Raw genomic sequence first — 21,212 nt, forward strand, 5'->3', positions numbered from 1 at the left:
AACACCTAACAGTAAATGTCCTAATGCTTAGAGAGAATGAAGTTTACTCAGAAAATCAGTGACAGGGTAATGAAATGATAAGTCGCGAATGACAGTGATCCTCGCAGCAATGTGCACTACTTGAGCAGTAGCGAGGATCACTTTCATTCACGTCTTTATCCGCAGTTCAAATAGATGACTTTCATATATTCTTAGCCAAAGTGATAAGTATCTAAAGCTTTGATGTCAAATGCAATCTAACTGACATAATGGGCATGTTTTATGGATGAGAGTGGAATAAGCTTCATCAATTCTGACTTTTCTTTCAAAGATATCTCCCACTTTAAGAATTTTTGACGTATCCGGGAACACTCTTTGCGTCCCTTAAAACACCTCCTGCATTCTTCCGTCAGGTTTTTCCTTTACTCAGTCTGCAAAAACCGGAGAGGATTCGGAATAACAGAAAACACATTTTCACAACGGAGTGCCGTGCTGAAAAAAGCAAAGGCAATAATATTATATGACTTCAGTCCGTGTGTTAGTAGCTTGTTAGATCATAGGCAACGAGCGATCATAAGTTTCATCGCTGGGGTTACGATTTGAAGAATGTGATCTCGAGGATCTCTCTTTTGACAACCAATGTCTTTATTCACACAGCCGCGCGCGTATAAATTCATACCACGGCCGTCAGTCGTGGTTGAAGAATTTTCTTGAAACAAAGGTTAAAACTCCAAATTATCTTGCTGTTAATAAATTATATTTTACAATCAATATGCTCAATGTTTTTTTAATGACCTAGCCCTATTTTCGCAGTTTCCTCCAAACGACTGGACTTGAGCGCATTTTCTTTCTCCTTCAGTCCAATAGCGTTAGTTAACTGCATTAGCCCATGCGAAATTTTCTCAAGTTAATTGGTTTGGGTGATTTGAGGGCTCAGCTCCGTAAGAAGTAGTGAGATGCTTTATCAACGGTAACCACTAATCGTTTCCAGCACAACGCTGATGAGATCACTTCTTGTGGTCCGCATTGTCATTATAAAGAATTTGGTTCTTCATCATCTGTTTTCTTCATTCAGTACCTATAACAAGTCGAAATTGACAAAAAAAAGTTTTCCCGGCAATGTAATGATTGAGATTTGTTTTAAAAACAGTTTTAAAAACATCCGAAAAAAACTCAAAACATAGAGCCAAAAAATAATTTTATAGAGAGATAACAAAATCTTAACCAATAAAATCAGGAGTATTTATCTTTGGCGGCAAAGGGGTAAGATCTGTGTTATGAGTACCGCCTGCAACCTTTCTTTACGGAATTACAAGAATTAATAATCGGTGTTTCGCGGTGTTTAATCCTCAGTTAAAGTAGCAAGTGGCTTGGTTTTTTTTTTTCCGACACAAAAAGAAATTTGCGTGACTAAATCTAAGCTTTCCTAGTCAATTAGTACCACATCAACCGAAGTGATAATGTTAAAACCCTCCAAATGTGTGTGCAATTACAAATCAATTTGAAGATGAGTCGTCTTATATTGACAAAAGCAACTTATCAATAATTTAGATTGGCGTCAAGCGGTCTTCCGTACCTTTCATATCTAACATTTAACGAAGCGTATAAAAGCATGAAGACAAAGCTGTGATAGTAAGTCTAAAACAAGAAAAATGAAGGCCTGTGGATCGTCCAAAGTCAGTTTTTTTATATCTGGATTTAAAGGTTAGTCATGGTCAGTTTACAGGGCTAAAATCAAAGTTTTGTCTTGTCGCATATGTCATATCGAATGAAAAAGTTTTCCACATGGGAATAAATGATCGGAACTGTTTTAAAAAGCATAGGTCACACTGGGTTAAAAGAAAAAAAAAACTATCATCAGTTTTGAAAAAGGAAGGGAAGATGTTCTCTTGTACTGTCCATTTTTAGGTAGATGGCCTCGTTAGTTTCGGGGATGATTCCCTTTCAATAACGGAATGCGAAAGAAAAAAAAAAAAGTGACAAAATCAACAAGGTTAAATGGCCCTAAGATTCGTAGTGAGTAACTAATATTTTTTTTTAGCAGAAAGGAAAATTAATCTGAAACACGAGGCTCGCCGCCGAATTTATCTTCTTAAAACTGTCCAGCTATTAAATCTGTCGTATTACACCCTATGAATGAGCCTAGTAATTCATCCAAGTTTTATGTAGCGATGGGTTTATTATAGGGTCAAATAATCTTTGACAGTTGTACTAATCAGCACAGAATTCCGGTGTTTATATATCATAGTCAATATGTACCCTGCCAAAATGACTAAGGCAACACAGATCACTACCCTTGATCTAAATGAGGGCGGATATCTTTGCAGCTGTCACTAAACTTATGAGGAAGTGAAAGATCTTTAGCTGGAGATGAAACTCAAAGTTTCTCTCCCAGCTTAGTTGTCGAACCAGAGCCCAGGTAAGGTGTTAAAAATGGGCTCACTGGTACGTTTAGAAAAGAAATTGAAAAGATAAAATTAGCGCGTAAATTAAGATGCAAAGAAAGATAGAAATCGCACCGGAAAAATTGGACCACGCGAGGTTTCATAAAGTCGAGTCATAAAATATTTACCTTTCTTTTCAGTTTTTTATGTTATAAGCAGATCTTGAGTTTGATGTGTAAGATATCTTTGCCTTCCCTAGCACTCCCTTTTCATCGGTTTACTGCCGAGCTGCTGACTACTTGAAATCAAGTCCAATTTTAAATGTCACGTTTTCTTTTTAGAGCATTTGCGTAGTTTATTTTCTTCGAAGTAAATATCCATCGTGAGAGAAGGAAGAATTAATACCTCTGACAATTCTTATTGAAAGGAACATCAAGGGGTAATGAATGGTAAAATCCAAGACTCGAAAGACGCCGAGACCCCCGTCGAAAAATCCAAGACTGTACCTTAATGAATAAAGGGGGTAAGTTTCTAAAGAAACTGTGGTGCTGCGTCGGTGGGAGAGTATAGCAGGTAACTTAGTATCAACAACTGAGCTGAAAACGTAAATTGGCCACTGTAAAGAGTGAAAAAACTAACGTTTCGAGCGTTAGCCCTTCTTCAGAGCGATTGATGAAGGGCTAACGCTCGGAACGTCACCTTTTTTACTCTTTACGGTGGCCAGTTTACGTTTTCAACTAAGTTGTTAATACTAAATTACCTTCTGTACCTTAATGATTTCAGCCATTTTGGCTGTGCTATTATGACAGTCAATCATTTACAAGATACCAGGAAATTGATGCGTTACAGTTGCCATACTCTCTTTTCGCGATCACAGTTTTAAAGCTACTAAGCTTGGTATCTTGGGTATAAGCTTTAATAACTGTAACTAACTGATAATCGTCATCTCTTCCCGGGTCGATTGCAGTCTCGCACCTCGAGCGTCCAGAAACCTAATGTTTTTAACCATTTTAGCAACATCACTACTGCTTTGATTCAAAACGTTAAGTTGCCAGGTTTATTTTAATATCCTTTGGAATAACCAATATTCTCTTGATGTTCCTCATTTTATTGTAACTTGACATCACTACCAAATCGTTCATACGCGATGCTCTTTGTTATGCCCGATCTCAGTGACACGAAACAATACAATAAGGTAATGTACTAAAAAGTGTGCAAAGATTTTTCGTCCTCTTCTCTTGAAATAGCAGATAGATGCCTGAATGCCTCTTGTTCCAGCCTTCATGATTTGGATATCCATCATATGCCTTAAGTTTAAAAGAGGCTCGATGGATTCCATGAAGTTCAATTCTATAGTGTACATATAGCTTAGTTTCCGTTGAGTTCTGGGACACTGACAGATCTTACTCGTCGTTTCTCCCCTTGCTGTACGTGCGTATTTGAAGATAAAATATTTAGCTTTAAATTCAAGGTCAATACAAGTTTCCGGCCCATTGAATGCCCATTTAGCAAAACGGGTGTTTGGTTCGTCTGAATAGTATCGTAACCGTCATCTCCCGTCACCAAAGACCCATCTTGAGTCAAATGCAATTACCTCCCTCACTAGAAGAAATGTAATGCATATATCAACCAAAGCTATAAATATATTGTCGGCATTTTCAAAATACATCAAATGCATCAGTTTGATAAAGTCGGGCTTGATCAGCGTAAGCAATCAAACTTGAAATTGGGGTAGTTGTATTACAGCTATCTGGTTCTTTCGAAAAAAAACAAAAATGTTTTTCAGCGGAGAAACTTTTAAAATAAGATCGAAAGCTCTTTTTATCTTTTCGTTTCGTACCCTCTACGACTCGGTGTTCCCCTTTGTGCACAATCTTGTTGGTAAGGTGCTTTAACCTGATTCTTCAAAATGCTATTTAAATTAATTTAAAGATTATTCTACTTACTCATGGCATATATCAAGTTGCAACAAAAGAACATGACATAAAATTCTGTTTTGTTTTGTTTGATCTCCACAAGGGCCCAGAAAAAAACATGAAAGGAAACTGCTAAAAACAGAATTTGAAACAAAATGAACCAAACAAAGAGCAAGTGTCTTATGATCTCCATCTTAGTGATAACCGACAAAGAAGGACATCAGCTCAATCGTCGGGAATGAATAGAAATAAATGTCAAAATTTGTGCAACAATTGTGCGAAAAATTGATGAACATGAAAAACAGGTAGACCAAGGGGATTAATGCAGCTTTAAGTAATGGAATAAACTTGTACTGGATCTCCAATACCAAATTTGCAGAACTCAACATTAGCCATTAAGATAAATTTCACGGAAAATCGCAATTCGGCGTCTCCCTCGTGAAAGTGTTAACCACTGCTTAAATACACCGAAGACAGGATCGATAGCCAAATCAATTTCAAAAGTAAAATTGAAAGATATTTGAAAATTAAATTAAAATATCGTAAGCAAGATCTGTTTGATCGTCTTCTGAACAGTCTTTTCTTGCAACACACCTCATACTTTCAGAGGATCTTAAACATTCCTCTTAAGAAATCATGACCAAAATGTAAATTAATATAAAAAAAAAAAGCACTATTGATGTCTACTTTGTCAGTCGTGATTAATTGTCAAGGTTATGTTTGTCCTCTTTAATTATCAAACGTCCCGCTGAGACGCTTGATGCAATTAAAACAATCACTACCAGTTTTGTCGGATAATTTAACACGACATACCACGATAAAATTAGTAATGCAGTTTCACTTGTAAGAATCACGCATGAGACATCGTTGCGTAACACTGAGCAGCCCACATCCATCTCGCGATCGTCGGCATCTACATGCTTACACGACTTCCCTGGATTTCTGGGCGGTAGGAAATTTCTTTTATTGATAACTCTCAAACAAAGACGTTGGTCGATGATTTTGTAATATAAGTAGGTAGGAAATATCTCTGTTAACATCGTATACCGTCCTTTACTTCTTTAAAAAAGTCCAAGGATTTATTCGAATTTTGGATGGTTTATTTTAATTCTTGTCTAAAGCTTGTGTAGTTATATAAAAGGAATCGTCTTTGTTCTTTTATTTAGACAGAGCGAACAAACGCTTTGACAAAACAATGAATATTGGACTTGACAAGTTGTGTTTTAAAATACAGTTGTCGTTTGGATAATTCGGGGTCGAGATGCATGTAGAATTGAACCGTTTATACAAGGCTTTATGAAGAACAGGCCTAATGAGCTAGATATTTTAGCAAGTAAGCTTTAAAAACATATCTTTTTTTTGTTTTAGCTCACTTAGGGCGAGATATTGTGGGTTTATTTTCGTCTATGTTGTAACCAAATCACCATGAGGTTAAGGCATTGCCTCGATCTAGGCTTTTGTGTAAATCGACACCAAACCCGAATAATACATTTTCAAGGTTTCTTTACTGATTGACTTTTTCCCCAACTAAATGCTCTCTTCAGTCAACTCAGGATTACCTTTCACAAATTTTCTTCATAGATATGATAACGATTTTTTCGTTGCGGTTTAATGGTTCGAAACGCTCCAATGTTTTGGAATTCTGCAAAATGCTAGTGTAAATAGACAAATAAGGCAATTTACACTCCAAGTTCCCCTTACATTTTACAGACAGTTGTTTAGTTTTATTGCGTTGAAGTAAAGCTTGAAGTTAGTCCGCCGGGTATTTAAATCGCGTTCTGGGGTTGTCAGAACTGATTGTTTATACTCATGAAACAGTCTTAAAGGTAATCAGAAAGGATTTTGTCTCTCCAATTCGTCACGCCATTGAACAGTTTGTAAGAAAAAATGCTACACTATCGTTTCTCACAGTGTCAAACGCAGCACTGCCAAATCTAAATTAGACAAGATATCAATTTAAAGCCAACTCCGAGAAGTAATTCGTGATTGAAGACACTTTTCACTGCGCGCGTGTCATAGCCACGTGTTAGTTGTGTTATTACTACCCAAGGTTGATGTTTTTAAGAAGTCTAACATGAGGCGTTAGCTTGTCAGTGAAACATGTGGATACACACGAGGTAACCCGGCCTGCCCGCTGGGCGCATGAAAAGCAGCGTGGTTGGTGACATTGTTTTTCTTTCTGCTGAAAAAGGGGCAATGAAACTTTCCCAGCGTGAATAATCCCCCAGCGCAACACTCACATCAGGCGGCAAAACATAGTTAACATCCCAAAATCATTGCCATAGCAGTCCAAGTTGTAATGAAGTTCAACATATGATTTGTGCCGGAAAAGCAAAGGAATGATGCTTGGTACAGAATACGCACAAGGGTTAGACAAAATATTTCAGTCTCATTTCTTCTTCTCGTAGATTCTCATTTCCCAATGTCGTTGTGATGATTTTATTCCTGCTGTTCAATCTTTTGTGACCTGGTGTGATCGAGGGATGGGATAGATTGTTAACGCTGTGTATGAACAGACAATCGTAAATTTACGGCTTTTCATGGAATTCCAGATAATTCAAACCTTCGCTAGCTGCAAAATCTTAGACAAATTTAAGTGTTGCATCTCACAGTGCCGAGAGTAACTGAATTTTCTAAGAGCCCACTTTCACTATTGTTGGACGCATGTTAGGAACATTCGCCCACATGTTGTGGTGGATCATTGCGTGGAAAGTCAAACGTAAAGACAAGGAAAGGTTATCCTTTTTGATAAACTACTGTTTTTACAAAGCGTTAAACCACTTAAGTCGACTTTGGAATTAACTAAAACCAAGAGATTACAAAACGAGTAAGAAACGAGAGGAAATTTCTTACTGAACTTCGATTTTATGAACCCGACCCAGACTTCCCCTTTTCGAATCTAAAAATATCGAACCTGCTCGTGATGGTCGGTAAAGCTCTTCACGGATATTGCAAAGATACTGACTTTCCTTCAGTCGTTTAATGATTTTTTTTCTTACCTCTCCACGGAATGATCTTGTCGATCCTGTGTATCAGTTTGAGTCTATTCTATTGTTGCCAGAATTTCAAACGTAGCTCAATCAGTAATGTCGATTTTTTCGCGCTACTGACCAAGAAAAAAATATGTTACTTGCACAGAAATTCATCTGCTCTTAATTAAGTGATTACAGGGCCTACTTTTTTTTCAATTATTTTGCGAGACGTTCTTGTGAATCACGGTTATTCGTTGGTTCAAGGAAAGTTTTAATTAAAAATTGTTTTTATAAGGATCTTAATTAAAGATTCACTGACAGATATTCTGTGTGGACACTGCAAGAGAATAAATGACGGCAGTGGAACAAAGCCATTAAGGCCAACTGATATTTGTATGTCGTAAAAGATTCCTTTGTAAAATTAATTTTAAACAAAAAGAAACCTGATGTGAACCTTTCTAGAGGAAAAATAGAAGGAGGTCTACTTAAATGCGACGTAAATTCCAACAATTTGTCATAATCTTTGAATCTAATCACTCATCCTGTGCACAACTTGAACTCGATAGTATTTTCAAAAATATTTCTAATCTTGAACGATGGTAATTCCACATTCAATGTTATGGCAAACGAAGAGGTGGCAATATACTGGCATATAAAAACAAGCAAGCCGGCAAAATTAAAAATAGGACATTTCTGTCCCTTTGTGATGGTTTGCCAAATTTTGAGTTTTCCGGTATTGTCCACCGAGTTAAAATTAATAGGCCGGTGTTAAGTAGCTGACCACACTGCTTTTATCCTAGCTGTTGGCCTTTGTTTGGTACTGCATACGTGAGGTGAATGAAATTAATCATTCTTGGTTAACGAAAACAGCCAACGTAGAAAGGTAAATCGATGCTAAAATTGAGATGTAACAAAGGATTTCCCTTATGTAATAATTTTCTCGGGTAATTACGGATTCAGGACTGACATTCACTTGCAGAGACCAAGGTTAGCTCAGCCAGTTAAATATCCATAGATTCCAAGGAAACTTAGGGATTTGTTTGGTTCAACCTGCGATGTTATCAAAAAAACAAAATCGACTTTCCTTCGGTAAAACAGTTGTTCAGAATGCAGTAAAAACTAAAAAAAATTTATGCACGGCTAGACTTGATATCAAAATTTCTTGCATTAAGGCCAAAATGCCTGTCCCATTCACATTCAACAACGAACGCAAAAAAAAAAAATATATTTTGTGTGATATTCTTGAAAAGCTTGAAATAAAGAAAGGAAATAAATGTTTCTCTGCTACATGTAGTTTCCCAAGTTACTTGTCACTATTAAATTTAAATATGTTGATTCATATATTTGGTTATTATAGAGATGATGCTTTTTTTTGCAAGGCTTACCAACGTCGGAGGGGAATTCTTGATATTTATAAGGCAAAACCCAAACATAATAGTATCGATCACAGTTAGTCAACTCTATATAGCATTATTTTCTTCATCTCCTGTGATTTCACATAAAAATCTACGTCAAAAAGGCTTTTTTCAAATCAGCAAATATCATGTCATTCAGGCCTTTCAGAAATACTGCATAGCCTTGTAAAAGGTTATAAGATACATCAGCTTATTTTCCTTAGGAAACCGGAATCAGATCTAGCGCACCATTGGTCCGGATTGAAGTAATTGCTTTTATCTGATGAGGTGACGTTGTCTTAAATCATTCAATGCTAAAAATGCTAACAAAGACAACCAGTTTATTGTTTATTAGCTATGTGACAGGTTTAAGGCAGAATATTAAGGTAACATATTATATAAAATGCGCTTGTTTTTACTGATGGTTCTTAGTGAAATAAACAAAATAATTTTGTGTCAGGAGTGTTCTAGTTAGTTCGGAAGATAATAAGACTGAGAGATTTCGCTCGCATTAAACATTTATGAAGGTCACATCGATTCTAAATTAAAAATATCGATTTAAATTAAAGAAGGGGAAAAAAATCGTTTTGAATCCGACCATTTACTCAATTAGTTTGAATTCGTTAGTTTATGGAGCAAAATGACAAATGTATTTATTGTAAGCTTTCTTTTAAGGCTGTTACCTTCCGCTACGTGTGCAGGCGGTCCAACTTGTTTATATTTTGATGCATTAACACCTCACAGTATTACTGCGAATACAACAAGCAAAATTGTAAGCATCTAACATGTAATCTTATCTCCAACTTGGAGGAAACAATTTAACTCTACATGAGTGGGAAAATCAGTTGTACTCCTGAAAACATTGTTTACAGGCCACCAAGGATATTATTTAGAACATTGTTTGTTACTCTCAGAGATTTTCGGTCGAAAAGTTTATTATCAATGGTGATCAGATTTTCTACAGTTTCGTAATTCGTGTGGTTTCATTTAAGCATTGAGCGTGTATAAAGCAATGTTTCTTTTACATTTTTCTCTGATTTTGTTGCTGATTCACTGATTTATTTCGATACTGGTTTTGTTATGTTGGTGATCATTGAATTAGAGTAAATTAATTGAAGGTAATATGACTATTAACTGAATGAGAGGGAAACAATCGTTTCCAATCTGGCCATGATGAGTTTTGGTAACCTATATATGAATCAGCACCTGATTACATTTCGCAACTAAACGAAAAAAACATCCTGAGGCTAAGTAACGGGCATTTGTAATCTATCAATTGTCTTAGCATATATTTTCTCAAACAGCTCGGGTTTTAATACTGAAGAACCAACTTCAAAATAAAGTCATTCAAAATTAATGAGTCTTTCGTGTTTCGCAATCATGTAATTAGAGACGAATGCAAATGACTGAAGAGGAATCGACAGAAAGATCTCAACTCCTCGGTACGTTACTTGTTCAGTTATTTCATGGGTTTTTCTGATTAATTCCAAAATTTTCTGCCCTGAATCTGTTTCGTCAAATTTACTTGTACATGGCGTGACCGTTGAGCCTGATATGTACAAAGCTACAACAATATACCTATCGTCATTCCCAAACAACCTTGGAAGAATGATTCTTTCATTTCAATCCCTGTCTTTGTCATGTCAATGGACAAAAAATTTACTTTGTGGAAGGACATTAGATTTGACCGACTACTAAATTTTTTGAAAACATCAGGTTTTTTATTCTTAGTTTGACGGCATAATCAAAGCGATAAACTTTGGGTTTTTGGCAGCTAGGACGATGATTGATTTTTGGGAAATTTTACTTCCTTTTTTCACTCCGTGTGGTTTCTATTGCTCTCCGTTATTGGTAGAAAAATATTCTGTAAATCTTTAATTATAGTACACAACGTTCAAGGTGAAGTACATCTTTAAAGTAACACTCACTCACAAAAGATTAATTTAGTTCATTTCATGCAGTACGTGATCGCAAACTTAAAACACTCGGATTTGCTAACACATTTTGAAAGACTGTGAAGTCGTGCACAGGCAACAGAAAGTTACTCGCTGAACTTAGCTGTTCGGATGGCATGTTATTTATTGTAAGTACCTAGATACCCCACTTTCAAAAAACAAGAATACTTTTTAGTAATTACTCTTTTTAGAGTGTAAGTCCAGTCCCCTCAAAAAGTTTTGTTGGTCGCAACTCTGTGCGCACTGGAGATAATCCATCTGTAACTTGCACATCGAAATCAACATAAATTATAAATTTGGCAAATCTTAACGCATATCTTCAATCTTATCTCCAAAGAGGAGATGCTTAGTTATGTTTTTACTTGAATAGCGGTCATGTTTTCAGTAGAAGTTAATTTTGTTCTCAAGCGAAGGTAGATTTATGGGGTTAATTGCATCGTACGTGACGTTGAAACATGAGTCCATAGCAACTTGTCATTCTACTTAAAGAAGGGCGTGTGCCACTTTAAATTTGCCAAACCAATTTTACATGCTAAGTTATAACTTTGAAAATGAAGTAAACGCATAATGTGCAAGCCGCAGTTCTGTGGGAATAAAACAAGATAATGAAACTTCTGTTAAAAAAAAAAAATCTCTAGCATATCAATCCAGAGACCTACTTCTCGCTTGAAATCACGTGGAAATCTTTTGATAACTCATCTTGATAGTATCTCTTCGAGATTACTCCGAAAAGTTGGTTTTCATGCGGTTGTTTAGCAAAGGGTTGCATTGCGAATTTTGACGGATAATTTTGTTCATACATGATTTTAAGTATAATTATATATTTTCCGCCTATTGTACATGTTAGGAAGTACTCCATTCAAATGAAGGTTTTTTTTTTTATCTAATAACATGAACTGGGCGCCCTTAATTCGAGGCTAAATAAAGGAAACTGGTCTAGAAGAACCGACACTTAGTCAATGCAAATTCAATGCTAACAAACAAACCAAGAGATTAACCTGATTAAATTTGCAAAATCATGTTATCATGCGGACGCCGAACATAAAAACACCAAATTGATTAGTGTAGATGTTGTCGTGGTCGTGGTGAACCAAGAGCGTTTACCTCCTCTCCGTTTCCTTAATTTTGAATTATTAGAAAGGTGATGGAGCAAGTTCAAAACGATCCTGGTAATGCTATTTTATAGAGTTCTTCCGTTTTCTTTTCAATATATCTGTCGTGATTTTTTGCTTTGACAGCTGCGTTCTAAAAATGATCAATTTGGATTGGCGCACAGTCGAAAGTGTGAAAACCACATCCGCATTACCTTCAAGACAATAACATCATAACATACATCTATTCCTGTTATTGTACGGCGATTTGCTTCTCTTGCCTGGACATGACTTGACTTGAAAAAAAAAATAATTAAAACAGAACAAAAAACTGAGACGCAAGAAAATAAAACATGCGAGACTAATAGAGGACATTTGGTGCAGATGGACAAACCTATTTGCTTGGCAAGGAGATCATAGTACGATGAGCGTCAGAGACAATTTTCTCGGAAGTGAGTTTATTCTTTAGGGGATATTGGTTACTTGACAAACAACGCAAAAAGCGTGTTTTTCTTCACCAACAAATCCTCTTTGTTGCGGATGATGGATGGCGCTAGTCGCTCTAGGAGACTAGTAATTGAAAAAAAACAAAACAAAAAACAAAAAAACATAATTCATTTATACAGTGATTTTCGAGTGAACATCGTTCCTGAGCAGAACAATCGAACTATTAGGATTGTTTCATTGTTAGTGCAGTGACCTGTTCACAATGTAAGGACACGTACGTATACTCTTCATGTTTGTGTACAGTCGGTAAGTTTTAAGTTCGTGTAGGTAATAAATTAATCTATCAGGTCTAAAATATGTAGCCGCTGTGAACAGCCAATATACGGCAAACCAAAATATCAGTTCTGAAAAGAACTTGATATATTCAACTAATTGCTAAATCCACAATAAAAATATCAGATTTTGGGTAAATTGCCACAGCCATGATCTCGAAAACGAAACATATGCAACAATTTTTGAGTTTCGAGTCGCGAGTTCTCAAGAACACTCCATTACTAAGCCTTCTCTATTTACAGTCCATTCACAAGTGTTCTTCTCTATTTGCAGGGCTTCAGAGAGGTAACGAAAACAAAAAGACCCTTGCTATTTAAAAGAAAGCATAATTTGAAGGTGTCACCGTCTGCAGTCGATCATTTGAAACTGGTTGAAACAAATGCAGTCTTCATCATTTAAAACTAAATAGATTTTACTCGGACTGCAAGAGTGAGCAATCTTTAAGATAGGAGGAAGAAATTTTATTAAACAGCTTGCCGGATAATCAGCGCTGACTGACGGTTGAACATATCACATCAACCGCCACCAACGCCAAAAGCACGACTCTCCACGGAGCTTTTCATAACTCAAGATGTCCCAAGCATACTCACTCAAACTGGTTATTCCTCTCAGTATTTTATCAGTGAGCGTTATAGTAACCAACACACTTGTCTGCCTGTTGGTGTACAAGGTCAAATCAATGCGCAACTACACCAATGGATTTGTAGTATCGCTCGCCATTTCTGATATTGTGACAGGTGTTGCTATCCTCATCCAATATAACGCCAAGCTCCACGAATGGTCTCGAGCAACTCTTAACGTCTTGTACGCTATTGTGCTTTTCGTGGGGGCATCAAATCTCTGCGCAGTGACTTATGACAGATACTTGGCAATTTTGCACCCATTTTCATACGCTGAAATGATAGCGAAAGTTTTCAAAATCGTCGTGCCAGTAATTTGGATCTTCTCGGTGGTGGTCGCATGTATACCGCTTACATGGGAAGGAAATACGACAATTCTCCACACAAGAATTTACATCGTCTTCTTTCTCATCATTTGTATAGCTCTACCTTACGTGCTAATAGTCTGTGCAAATTATAAGATCTTTCGATTAGTGAGGCAATGTGTGCGTCGTGAGCGAGAACTGAGCATCTCCTCGCATGCTTCGAAAGCGGATACGAAAAAAAAATGTACGCCAAGGAAGATTTCCTCTGAAGCTAAAGTGGCGAGGGTCTTCGCTGTAGCATCATTTATGTTTGTGTTGAGTTATTTTCCAAGTTTATTTTGGTCGGCAGCGAACGCCGTGGGCCATAAAGAAGTGGTTCCTACGCTTTTACTGGACTTCTCGCCTTTCTGTGTGGTTTTTGGATCTCTTGTAAATCCTGTTTTGTACTCGTTCATGAAACCGGATTTTCGTAGAGCCCTGGAGAAAATTCTTAGTGGAAAACGAGCCTATCTGAACGCGAGAAGATCTCAGAGGTCATCAATGCCAAGCATTGGAGAAACATACTCTACGCCAATTGTTCCAATGAAGACAAAGCAAACTCTAGTAGTCAATGGTGTGTTGTGCAAAGGGAGCGATCCTACCGAGAGCAACGTCTAACATAACCGACTCGAAGAATGATGAAGACGGCAATGATCGTAATTAATACCCGAAAAATCGTGGAAGTAAGAATAATATAATAACAGTTTTCTGGGAACTAACAGATTTTTTCATGAAAAGACAAAATCGAAAATATAAAGTCTATCATATCTTCCTTTTTGTTCTGTCTGTTAAATCAGACGGTGTTTACGGACATCGGATTACATGGAAATCACAATTAGCTCATGTATGGCCGGAGAAAAAAACTTCGACGTCTTGTCAGTTCTTTTAAAGCGCCATGACAAAGATAGTGATAGTGATTAGGATGCTTTCGTTTAAACATGTACTATTTTCATCATTAGTATTTCCATTATTATAATTATCTCCATTATCATTATTATTTTCATTATTATCATGGATACTGCCATCATTACTATGATGTCATTGCTGCTTTTTTAGAAGTATCAGTGATTTATATGCAAAAACCGTTTAAGTTATCAGAAAAAGCAGAAGTATACTGCTGTTGTCCGAGTTGAAAAAAATAAAACAACCTCTCCATACTATATATGTTTTTGAGTTCTTGATACGTATTTTTTTCATTAAAATCGCACAAAGTCGCTTTTCAGCTTGTTTCCGTTGCTAATAAGTTCTTTGCATATGATCATTAATTTACATCTGGTGTCTACGAGACATCTCAACTATTGTCAAGTGTTATGGCTGTAAAACCCAGATTATTTTATGCGTGGTAATAAGCTATTGGCTAAAAATAAGACAGGATGATCTTATGTAAATGAAAACTGTGAGATGGTGGACAGAAATCTAGCTAAAAAGTGTTGGTTCTTTTCAGCTCTCTCCTGAGCTTTACTCTCATTATTATAAACACTGAGCAACTACATGACCCACTGTAGATGGAAATAAGAAAGATGGTAAGTTGTGAACTCGGTAAAGAAATAAAGAAAGATGTTTTTCGTCTTGTCACAAGCGTGGGAGTCAGTTTTTTTTTTCTTTGTCCCACGCTCGCGACAAGACGAAAAACATCTTTCTTTACATGACTCATTGTTACCCATAACTCTTTCACAAGACTTGCATTGCGTTCGCGTGAAATTCTAAACACATCCGACATTTGACAAAAATGAAGCAAATTTTGGATTCATTGGCTTTTTAACTTGTCTATTATGTACCCTACTTCAGAAACGGTGTCACCTAAAAAGCTTGATCTATGAACGAATTATGGGAAATGTTCGTACAGTTAATCGGTGATTCTCTTTCCTCGTGTTTCATGGGAAATCATTTTTTTCTTCATGATGATTATTTTTTTTCAGGAATTGAAACCTTGAAAAGCTACTATCATTTCCCGAGTGCAAAAAACGATTTTTATCATGTACATCTGACTCATAAAGCCGTATGGCCTCATGGTTCATTTTAAACGCTTTTTGATGTCAACGAATGTATATACTCAAACAAGAACATCACCTTGGTGTCGGTGAAAGTGGTAAATATTTACCCCCACCGCACTGGAAATTTTAACAGCTATGGGAGAAATACAAATAACTGAGATGCCCTCGTCAAAAAGTCTTCAGTTTTATTTTTAATACAACACTAGTAACTTTTCTTTGATCAGTCAAAGTTTTTCTACAGCTCGGCGTTACATGAGTTGGCAAACAGTGCATCACTGACGAGTTGAATTCCAACCTTCTCGACGAAGTTTGAATATTTTTTTATAATGGGGGAGTTACAGTTTATTTCACTGGCCTTAGTCTTGTAGCATGCAAACCACTCGACTGAATCTCTACAAATACGTTGGTTTTCCTTCATCAAATCTAGAAATTTTTTGCTACATGTCCTGTGAACTTGAACAGCACAAGAGTTGAAAAAATCGTCTTGATCTGAAAAACCGAGAACAGCAACGCAGCATGAACAATTAGCACCCTGCTTTAAAAGTGATTCATAGAAGTTTACTTCGGTTTCATTTATTCCATTTAGTGGAACAAGAGCACAGATGAGTATTAATTAACATTTTACAGAATTTTCTGATTCAAATTCGTCCAGAGGCCTTATATCCCATGCTAAGAATAGCAACATGAATTTCTGAAATGTCGGACACATCATAATTATAAACATTCCTTGCCAAATTAAGAAAAAAAAAAAAAAACCAGAAACAAACTTGAGCTAGCAGTGAAATTTGGAACTTTAGGTACTCCTTCTTTTCCTTTGGGCGAGGAATTCCGTTAAGAAAAAACTGACCAAAGAGAAGTTCTCTTACCTAAGTTTTCCACCAACATGTATCCCGCGGCAGCACCTGTGGCAGAAATAGAGTTTTGCTTAAAGGCCATGTTTTGTCATTGATCTTAAATTGCAATTTGGACTCGGATGGCTGGATTCAGATAAAATAATATAATGATGGTTTGAAGCATGAATGCAAAGGCACTGTGTCTAGATATTATAAAAATGTTACCCTTTTTAAACTAAAGTGCACATCTAGCAAAATGGAACAACTCGAAGCGACATCATCCAAATCGAGATTAGCCGAATACAACATCTATTCTATTTCACCTGTCTTCTCACTGGTATCCTTAAGGCCTTCATGGTTAACCCTTGGACAAACCTTCAGTTTTACTTCTAGCATTGCCTCTTGCAAAATCCACAAACGAAATCGGTTTATTGATTGTCCTTGGCAAGAAGGATTTTCAGCAAAGCAATCGACCACTCCCTTCGGTTTAATCAGAAAATAACTCTTTTAGATCCTATGACGCAAGAATTCATTTTCTACTGTAATAATATACATTAAAAATTACACGCTTCTAATCGAATGAAAAACGAATGCATTCTCATGTAATACGAGTGAAAAATTGTAACACGAAAGCAAAATTGTAACACGTCTTCAAATTACAAATAGCGTGCGCACACTTTTAAAATTTCGTCTGTCTTGACTTTCTATGATGTTCTTTCATGCACAATAATAACAAGTAGTAACATGATTTCTCGGGCAGTTTGGTGTAATAAGCGCTTGTAAATTGCACTTTTCCGACGGGCTCGTGCCTTTTGCTGTTTAGCAAAAATTTTCTCGTGCTTATTAACATTAAATTGTACCCAAAATCATCTTATTACCTTTACTTAATTGAGATGGTGCAATTTACATTTTAAAGTGAATATTCCTTCCGGAGTGGGGGAGGGGGGGGGGGCATCGTCAGCCGAGGAACGAAGTAAGCCTTCCTTTTATAGAGGCTCGTAGGAGTTTTGGAAGATTATACCAAAAATATTTATAATAATGACGAAAACCCCTAAGAACAAGCATTTTATACCCAAGGAAATATCGGATTGGGACAACAGGGCCTGTCTTAAAATCAAATTATCATGCAAATATTGTTCCGGATTGTTCTAGTTTCGATAAAAAAAACTACTCTGTCTCAAACGAGATATCTATCCGAGAAATGTCTCCAAAGGAGAGGTTACCCTATATATCGTACTTTCTCCAGATCGGGACATGAACCGTCGTGGAATTGATGGGAAATAAAAGGAAAAAAGACTGCCTTGCCTTAAGCATAACATTCATGAAGACTTGATCAGAAATTTTCCTTAATATCGTCAGTCTTACCTGTACACGTGTACAATGCTGTTCATTATTTGGTTTTTCCTTTACAAGTTCTCTATAGCGAGAAATGCATCTGTGTAGCAACTCGGTTTCACAGTTATTTGCTCGTACAGAGGTGAGCAAGAGGGACATACTAAAAATCAGAATAAGCACTCCAATTTTTCTTGATGCTGTCATGATGGCCGAGTTGAAATCTGTAGAAAGACAAAAGTTGGTAACGTACATCCAATGTTACTACCTTTCCTACGTGTGACCAAACGTGCTGCTAGAGGGAGCCGTATTGTATTGATTTCTTTTATTCCCTCCATGATTTGACGAGAAAAATCACGCCACCCTCTCAATTAAGTGCAATCAGATACAAAATTAAACAAATGGCGACGTTTTCATTCTATTTTCGCGCGCTTATGCTTATCGGTTCTCGGTATATTTTCCTTTGTCCCAACTGATACTTTTCTTGGACTCGGATGTAGGAGACTTAATCGAAAATTCGTTGCACGCGTTGTTAAAAAATGTTTCGAGCAATCAAGCTCTATTGGCAACAAGCTAACTTCAGAAAATCCTATCCAGTTCTAAGGTTTTGTTGTAGTTATTCAGTAAGTGTTACTTCAGTCCTCATGAACAAGAACACTAATCAGTGCTAACACTCTAAACAACTGTCGCTGTTTTGGCACTGAAGCACAGGCTGTACAACTGTTTTGTTTTATTTATTTGTTCTGCTCGAAAAGTCAGTTCCCTATAGCAAGTGTCTTCTAATTGGCAGTGTTTGGATAGCCTGGGTCCGTCTCATAGCATCCATCTTGAAAATAACATAGTCAGAAATTATCAAAGGAGAAGAGATTTTATTTTCACAAGAGGAACATATCAGTACATCCACCCATGAAAAACAAAAATTGTATTCGAATGCACTTCGTGTGACAAAGCGTTTTCTATATACCTCGCACTAAAGTTATCCTGAATGAAAACAAAATGAAGTGATTTTCAGTTTCTTCGAGAGAAAATCAAGAATTCCCTCAAGAAGCCACACCGACGTTTTCATGCTGCTTTTTGGGTGGGTATGTGCTGTCTACTTCACTCAATCCTAATCCTTGTGGTAAATTTACTAACAGGAAAAGGGTTTACGTTTCCTTACATATAGGTACAGTGCTGCTAATGAATGTTTAAAGGTACGATATGGTTTATTGAAATGAGAGTGGAATATTAGTTATGAATAGTTCGTCTACCGTTTAGCATGGCTGTAGTTTGAATTTAAATAAACTACACTCTTTTAGTGCACTGGCGATATTTCATTCTCTTTACTTAAGAATTATGTGCAAGATATTTCTTCACTGAAAATGCGACCGGCCAGTGATACTTTAACGACTACTAAATTGTTCAGAATTTTTCAAATAATCGTTGATTTTTCTTTGCGGTCTTAACAACCTGGAGCTGGATTAATGAACAACCTTTTAATGAACCGATTTACCGCCATCCCCCGAAAGTTTTCGGGATCACTCAAAGGAAAAAGGGAGGGGCTTTCTTTCTTTAACACAAGTCTTTTTACAGCCCAAATATGAAATGGTGAAAAGAACACGTTTCTTGTCATTCAGTGTGAGCGTAATTAATATTAAGAAATCTGTACCTCTTTCTTTTGTTGAACTTGAAGCTAACTTAAAGGTTCCTCTTCTGCTCTTCAAAAATATAAGTATACCCAATTTCAAAGCTAGTGCATTCACTTTAAAGAGTGATCTTTCATAAGCACAGTTTTTCTTTTATACGTAGATAAGGGAAATTTCTCAAGAAAGCAGCTGCAAAAAATAAATATTCAATGACATTTGAGAAATTTTACAAAAAGGCAACTGCAATAAGTAAACATGATTATTGAATAATTTTTCGCGTCCGTCTATTAAAAACAGCAAGTAGAGCCTTGTTATCTCAAACTACAAAGACGAAACTAAACCGGTTTGGATATCATGGAGTTCAAGGTGTTTTTTCCGGTAAATGACTAAAAATTTTTCAAGGGAAATTACGTCAAGCTCGACCTCACCGCTGAGTAAAGTCAGTTAGGTTCCACTGAGTGATGGTAATTGACTTTTGTCCGATAAAATTTCCTGAATATCAAAGAATGAGCGACAACGACGTACGTGTATTATTGAATATCATCCCCAATCAATAGAGCATTAACGGATGAACTTAGATTTCAAATTAAAACATCGATGACATAGATTCCGTATTCAACGTCTTGATTTGAAAATGATGATGTACAAATAGCGGCTAAAGTGTTTCACGGAAATTGGTCGGTAAGCTGAGTCAGAAAGATAGGACAAAAACAGAAAAAAAGATACTGAAACACTCTAAGTTTGACAACTTATAATTCACAGGTGAAATAAAAAATAAGAAATCTGCGAAGTAACTTCTTCCAATCTCGCTTGATTCGTTTCAATTCACTACAATCGGTTTAACACGAACCGGACTTGAAACGCCCCCAGAAAAACACAAATAATATTTACAATGATGACGGTTTGAAGAAGGTGATAACAAGCTTACCTTATGATCTGAAAGGAAATGGAAGCCTCGTTTCATTTGTAAAAGAAACATACAAACCTTAATTTTGAAATTGAATAACTGAAACTTGGTATTGATGACTAACCGGTATTGCCGATTTAAATTTATCGCATTCATTTTCATGAACGACTCGTACACCCCGTTGTTTGAATTTATTTTTGGCGGGGGAATAAAAGCAAATTGTGACCGAATTATACAACGGAGAAAAAAATACGATGAAGTTTTCACTCTTTTTATTATGTATTAGAGAACGAGAGTACTCATTTGCAACTGCTCGCAAGTTTTTTTTTCGGCAACGGTTCAACTCGAACTGTTTCACAGCTCAGACCGTTTACAGTCGCTCGCCAGTTCTGGTGCTAATTCTGCAACAAAATTAGCGAAGGGGATGATAACCAACCACTCGCCACAAGTGCTTCCCTTATAGCATTCCAGCCAGTTGCTGCCATCGTCCCGGATACGATGGCTTTTCCGTAAATTTGTGCTGTGCACGGCTTTTCCTCGTGAAATGTATCGAAGGAATATCAGTGAATGAACATGGATGACAGACGGCGATAAGCAATATTCGTAGTGCCAAGGCAATGGATGTGAATTGATAAGAAAAACGATGTGAGTGGAATTGGCAGTATTACAACACGATATAGTTAATTAAGATGGACTCAAGTAACTGAAGTCCACGGTAACGGGTTGGGCATATGATAATCATGCATATTCAGCCTTCTCGTGTGTAGTCAAGTAACCTACAAAAAAAAGTATAATTCACGAGCTACTTCTGGTTTTGCAAAGGTTCGCTGATGACTCGTCCTCTTATGTATTAGGTATCCCATTGTGAATCTTTACACACCCAAACAGAATGGTTGTGTAAAGATTCACAATGACCGTAGTAGAATAAAACCGTCCATGATAAACTTATTCTCGCCTTTGAAGTCGCAAACTGCAGTTGTGTTTTTTCAGATTGAATATTGTGGCGATACTTTCGTTCTGTACTCTAGCCTGCAATGCAGACGTTTTATTTGGGCGAGTCAACCGTTAAGACACTTGCGATCGTTT

The 21,212-nt window shown here is 36.7% G+C and overlaps 2 protein-coding genes and 1 long non-coding RNA gene across 11 annotated transcripts; 1 reads left to right on the forward strand and 2 right to left on the reverse strand.

Annotated features, from left to right (window-relative positions):
• Positions 1–1,563: 1,563 nt before the first annotated feature.
• LOC113674721 (dopamine receptor D1.S) lies at positions 1,564–14,595 on the forward strand. Of its 9 annotated transcripts, none has more exons than XM_089197645.1 (2): positions 1,564–1,683; positions 12,745–14,595. In XM_089197645.1, the coding sequence occupies exon 2, from the start codon at positions 13,043–13,045 to the stop codon at positions 14,051–14,053; it is 1,011 nt and encodes a 336-aa protein (XP_089053771.1). In that variant the 5' UTR covers positions 1,564–1,683; positions 12,745–13,042; the 3' UTR covers positions 14,054–14,595. The 9 variants fall into 9 exon arrangements, with proteins under 9 accessions (XP_089053771.1, XP_027047005.2, XP_089053770.1 ...); XM_027191204.2 differs by lacking the exon at positions 1,564–1,683 and adding an exon at positions 4,952–5,228; XM_089197644.1 differs by lacking the exon at positions 1,564–1,683 and adding an exon at positions 6,502–6,647.
• Positions 3,456–7,418, reverse strand: LOC149049967 (uncharacterized). The gene is made up of 2 exons (XR_016184034.1): positions 7,279–7,418; positions 3,456–3,965 (listed from the first exon to the last, which is right to left on the reverse strand). It is a non-coding gene; the product is annotated as an uncharacterized LOC149049967 (long non-coding RNA).
• A 1,004-nt stretch (positions 14,596–15,599) lies between the features above and the next one.
• On the reverse strand, positions 15,600–20,531 carry LOC113674817 (uncharacterized). The gene is made up of 5 exons (XM_027191313.2): positions 19,243–20,531; positions 17,628–17,818; positions 16,586–16,742; positions 16,296–16,331; positions 15,600–15,918 (listed from the first exon to the last, which is right to left on the reverse strand). Exons 2-5 carry the CDS (start codon positions 17,799–17,801, stop codon positions 15,665–15,667), a joined length of 621 nt encoding a protein of 206 aa, XP_027047114.2. The 5' UTR covers positions 17,802–17,818; positions 19,243–20,531; the 3' UTR covers positions 15,600–15,664.
• Positions 20,532–21,212: the final 681 nt, after the last annotated feature.

The sequence above is a fragment of the Pocillopora damicornis genome, chromosome 2 (genome assembly GCF_964200805.1).
Source record: "Pocillopora damicornis chromosome 2, jaPocDami1.2, whole genome shotgun sequence".
NCBI lineage: Eukaryota > Metazoa > Cnidaria > Anthozoa > Scleractinia > Pocilloporidae > Pocillopora > Pocillopora damicornis.